At 38.0% G+C, this 5,611-nt stretch overlaps 1 protein-coding gene across 1 annotated transcript; it reads right to left on the bottom strand.

Annotated features, from left to right (window-relative positions):
* Positions 1–503: 503 nt before the first annotated feature.
* Positions 504–5,313, bottom strand: LOC136232036 (RINT1-like protein MAG2). Its single transcript, XM_066021078.1, has 4 exons — positions 4,851–5,313; positions 4,620–4,727; positions 2,652–2,755; positions 504–2,564 (listed from the first exon to the last, which is right to left on the bottom strand). Exons 1-4 carry the CDS (start codon positions 5,146–5,148, stop codon positions 687–689), a joined length of 2,388 nt encoding a protein of 795 aa, XP_065877150.1. The 5' UTR covers positions 5,149–5,313; the 3' UTR covers positions 504–686.
* Between the last annotated feature and the right edge of the window lie 298 nt (positions 5,314–5,611).

The raw sequence follows: 5,611 nt of genomic DNA, 5'->3' as shown, positions 1-5,611 counted from the left end.
TATTATGTACCTCTTTTTCTTATTTTCCTGTCCTGTAAAGTAACGACTTTTTAAAAAAAGTCATGATTCTTAGAGGTAAGTTTAAAATTGCTTTCCCTAATTCTAAAAATAGTTTTACCTTGCTAAATCAATACTGTTTTCATTAATTAGGATAACTGTTTTTTGGAAACTCCATTTCAGAAAAAGCTACATCTGTCACAACCTATCAATAAAGCTTGTTATAACTTTCAATATAGAACACTCACAGCAAGTTCTCCTACAACAATTTCAAACTGGCAGCAGAAAGTTCAGAAGATTCTCAAACATACGTAAAAAAAAAAAAAAATGAAACTTATCAAAGAAGCATTTCCGAAAAGATTGATCTGCTCTCATAACCAAACCTCTTAAATTAACCATTCAGCAGAACCACTTGAACATATATAGAAACAGCAAATCATTCTAACCCTTATGGTTATTGATTCATTTTTAGAAAAATAAACAATGAATAGAATACTTTTTCATGATTGAACAAATAATAATTTTATTTTGTCATTGTATTGTTTCAGGAACAAATTGGTGGCAGTCATGTACAAAAAGAAAAAGAAAAAAAGAAAATCTACAATGGCATCAATAGCCTGAACTATACTGTTGCTTACTTGCAAGTTTGCTAAAGCTATGGGAAAACTGTTTTAATTTGTAAAACCCTTTTAATTCACAAATACTCTACTGTTAACTATCTTTTCAACCTCACCTCTGCCCAAATGTCTGATTCTTTTATCTTTCTTTCCTTCTCTCAAACTATCTTGAATCTGCTCCTCCCCCATCTTTAACAGCTTCAACCCCTCACTGAGTTTGGGGAAAAAACCTTCCGGCCGCAAGCACCACGCTCGGAAAGCCCCAAACAATACCTCCAAGTCATGACTTAACCTTTGGACACCACAGTCATGAAACTTGACGTTGTTCATAAGAATACCATTGAAAAGCAGGCGATCCAACCCAGCTGCCAAACTTCGCCATACACTGACAAAATCTATCCCATTCAAGTTCTCTTCTATTATTGCCATTTTTTCTTGTAAATGATCTAAAGCTCCAATTAAATATTTGGATACTGCCCAACCTTCTTCACCCTTCTCCTGCCATTGTCTCCTGTTTTTCATATAATCTCGACACTTTGCATCGAAACCCCTTAAGACAACTACCGATATCTTCTCAACCCACTCGTTTCTAAAAGCCTCCAAATGTTCTATCTCCTCGTTGAAAATGCCACCAACGGATCCATCAATTTGCACCTCCCTACTATCACTTTGATCATATCCCATCTCAAGGAAAAAGATGTCCTCGCACCATTCCTTCAAGACAGACTCAAAGTAGTGAGCTGCATTTACTGAATTTGTGACCTTAATGAGGGCATTATCATCTGTTAGTGCAGTCAATCCTTCAGCCTCTTGGCACCTCACAAGAACACAATCCAAAAACCTCTGTATAAGAGGTGAACCAACCAAACGGAGAAACCTTGACCTTAGAGGGTAGGTAGGAATTGATCGACATCGATCAACCACTAATGATAGACGCCGAAGAAAGACACCGGAAACTGCAGGAGATTTATAATTTTCAGGACCAGATGATAAAGCAGCCCCTTGAATTTTCATTCTCCAATTTCTATCATCATCTAGCTCAGGTTTTAGTTTCTCAAGCGTGTCTTTCAGCTCTATTTCTGCCCACAGATCAAGCCAGTCAGGTCTGTCACAGAAGATGGAGAGAGAAGAAATCCTAGGCAAATTAGCATCTTCCTGAAGGGAAAATGCAATCCCAGAATGTGATACCAAGGATTTAACTCGTTTATCAAAAGTAATCATCAAGTCAACAATATGGAGCCATGATATTCTAGCTTGGGATTTAATGCCAGTAACAATCTCATCTTCTAATTGATTGACATATGTAGGGAAGATCTCTTTAGCTAAGTATGTCAATAAAGATGTTACCATTGCTGAAACCCACTCTTCTCTGCAACTGTAGCCAATTAACCTTGATTCATCAACCAGTGGTTGCAACAATTCATCCATAGTATCAACATAATCTCGAGTAATCTTATAAACAAGAGCAAAAATGAATTCCACCTGATCAACCCACTTCGAAAAATGTTTCTGGCATGCAATTGATATAGGAGTTACAAGTTCTTCAATTGCCCAAAGTGGCTGGTGCAAAGCAACTTCCCTATAATGGCCCTCTAGCTGCCGAGATTTTCTTTTTCTCTGCAACTCTTGCAAGTGGCACAAAGCAAGAAAGTTTTTGCAGTACTGGTGTTTGAGGTCCCCTTGCATTGTGAAGAGAGGATTGGGGACTTCAGTTGACTTTGGTGCATCAAGGTTTGAGGAAATCATTGTGGAAAGCCGTGGTGGCCATCCAAGGGAAACAAGAAGGGCACGATGATCTGCAATTGCTTGAGGTCTTAAAATGGCCAAAGCTCTATCTACTCTGTGATCAACAGCTGATACAAGACGTGTCCATTGAGGTTGTGTCTTCGTGATTGTAGTTAAAACATTTTCTGTTTGTCCAAGTCTTTCAATAGCATGCAAGCGCAGCTCCTGCAAGTATAACAAATAACAATTGAAGTGAAAACATAAAATGATATTTGTTGGATTATTTAGTTTTATAATACAAATTATACAGACTTCTGAACTCTGTGTAGAAGAATGCTTCCTTAGGTTCTTGTTCATAGAAGAAGATACAGCATCTTCAACATCACCAACTAAAGCATCGAGCTTCAATGCTGTTTCTGAAGAATGTAAAAAGTGGTGTGAGAAAGCTGGAATTTTGTTGATAAGGAACAAGTAAAGGAATAGAAAGCATTTGTCAGATATTAATATGAAATGGACCTTTAACTATCAGCTTGAGCTTTTAGTTCAATTGGTTCTATGACATGGTATCAGAGCCAGTTTGACCAAGTGGTCTAGGGTTCGATTCCTCGCAGCCCCATTTGTTGATTTAATTGCAGGACTTGGTAACATGGGTCTGTGTTGTGCACGCTTCAAGCCCAGTGGGCATTCACGTGTGGGGTGTGTCAGATATTAATATGAAGTGGACTAGATTGACAACACAACCAAAATGAGTACTGACACAGGCATAAAGTTAATTTTGGTCTAAATTGGATTTGTTGACAAGTTCAAGAGTAACTTCATATTTAATCTGAGTTATGGTTAACAATATGTGTATTCTCAGGAATTCATGAGTATTAAAAAGAGGAAAAAGCAACTGTAGAAAAGAAAAGGTCTTAGCTTTCTGAAAAAGGCAATAATGAAGGCTTCATTCATCTCAATGCTAGGTGCATTTCACAAAATCCCACACTATACTTCCAAAATTTCATACTTTGATTGGTTGTACAATAAAATGAATAAAATGAAGGGGGACATTAGAAACTCCTCCAAACAGAAGAAAATTTCTATTTAACATGCAAAACTAGGATTGTACTAGCATAAAGTGCTTTCAACTATTTTAATAGATGTATTCATTGATTTGATTACTTTCCATCTGACAATTAGGGCTTCTTGCATAACAACAGGTATACTCTCAAGGAAAGGAAGTGTTTTCTTAGCTTTAGTTTGATGTAAGGAACTGTACAACTTATGACAATGTGAAAGCATCAATATAGGTGTTAACTTAGTAGCCCTATATGAATACTTTCCCTTGTGTATAACCAAAAGTAATGAACCAAATGTCATATAGCATGCCAAAAAAGCACAGAGAAAGGGAGCCACAAAGTGTGCTCGGCAAAAACAATGTGCATATGAAAATTTTGAGCCAGATAAACCATGCCAACATTGCAAAGAAAGACATAATGACTATTCACTTTTTGTAAACTGACAGCACAGTCCTCTTTTACGGCATAATGCAAAGAGATCACTTGATTCTAAACATCCAATGTAACTAGTAAAAGAATTCCATATACCATTGCGCTGTTAACAACCATGATGAAATATATGAGGAAGCCAAATAATTTAATTTTCCAAAAAGCAATATGGGAAACCAGTATAATCTTCTACTGTAGGGAAAAACTCCAAACAAATCAGTTACAATCGACCAGCACTTTCCTAATAACTCATGTCTCTAACAGGCACAACAAAGGCACATTTAACATCAACAGAAACTGATGGATGATGCCACCACTAAACTCTAATGAATTTTTGTAGGATATACAATGATGATGACCAACTGGATTGAATGCACATTAACTGAGACTTCAATGGAAGACATCATACATGGAATATTTTCATAAGCACTTTTCAGAAAAATGGTGTACCCCATTCACTCTAGATGCATTAAAAACAGGAACACGAATAAAAAAGTGACCTATGGTATTCAAAAAAATTCAAATCTCGGTCCTCTTTCTCCTATCTTCCATTTTCCCTCGGAGGAAATTTCCATCAAAACTGACACTACCACATAGTAATTCCCTACAAACTAAAACAAATCTCAAAACAATCCCCACTTAATTTGTTGAAAAGTTCGTATCCAACATTCATTTAGTTTTATTAACTATTTGAGAGTCATGGCACCATAGTTAGAAAAGAATTTAGAACTTTCCTGACAAGCTAATTAACTCAAATGCCCATACCACAAAGCAAGCTGTGAGAAAAGCTCACCAGCATAAGCTCGAACTATTTCCACTCTGGCCACCTCCTTCGCCATCGCAGGGAGCTCCTCGCCCAGTATCTGCCCCTTCTTCCATTCTCCCTCTCCACCTCCATTAACTACAAGCACAAAAACCACAAAAAAAAAAAAGCACAAGAGAAACCATAAATATAAAACACACAACAATGATCTCATATTAACGCTCAACTCGCCAAAAAATGTCCAGGCAAAGAAAATAGTACTTGATATTGAAGTAGGTGCGCGCGTCAACGAGCCGAGATCGGTCAATTTGGAACCGGCAACATTGATTAGACCGCGGGTTTGATCGGAAAAGGAAGCGTACGAAAGAAGACTGGATTCAAGCTTGGAGTTGAGGTCGTCTAAGGTTTGCTCCAATTCCGAACACTGCGATTGCAGTTGAGATGCAAGGGTTGGAGCGGTGGTAAGATCTTGCTTAGTATGGAGTCTATCGCTGAGAAAGGAGGCAACTGAGGAGGAAAGAGTCGAAATCGAAGGGAGAATTTGGAGTGCTGAATCCATGATTAAGTCATTGATGGGAGAGTGGGGATTATAGGGATTTGGACGAATTTTGTATCAGCTAGCAAATATGGCTGCTTTCCTGGTTTATTTTGCTTCCAGACTCAGAGGCAGAGGGAGGATACTGTGTCAAACTCGGTGTTTCGAGTCGGAGCCAAAATCAATGTGGTAAATTTGGGCTTGGCTTCGTATTCGGGTTGTAGATACCCGATACGCCAAGACCGGTTAGCAGTCGGCTTACTAGTGGGCTAAATCCGGCCTAAAGGCAAAATTCCATAAGGGTTTGATTGGATGGGGGTTTAGGAGGGTTAGTAAGGGAAGAGTTTGGAAGAGTTTGTGGAAACTCTTGTTTGGAGGATATAAATTTAGAAGGGTAGGGGTTTTGAAGGGTTTGATTTGTGTATATTTGTTTCAATTTTCAAACCCACCGATTTAGAGGGTTTAGGAGGGTTACAAATTTCATTTT

Source organism: Euphorbia lathyris, chromosome 1 (genome assembly GCF_963576675.1).
Source record: "Euphorbia lathyris chromosome 1, ddEupLath1.1, whole genome shotgun sequence".
Lineage (NCBI taxonomy): Eukaryota > Viridiplantae > Streptophyta > Magnoliopsida > Malpighiales > Euphorbiaceae > Euphorbia > Euphorbia lathyris.
The sequence above is the reverse complement of the archived record's forward strand: the minus strand, read 5'-3'. Positions and strand labels throughout refer to the sequence as shown.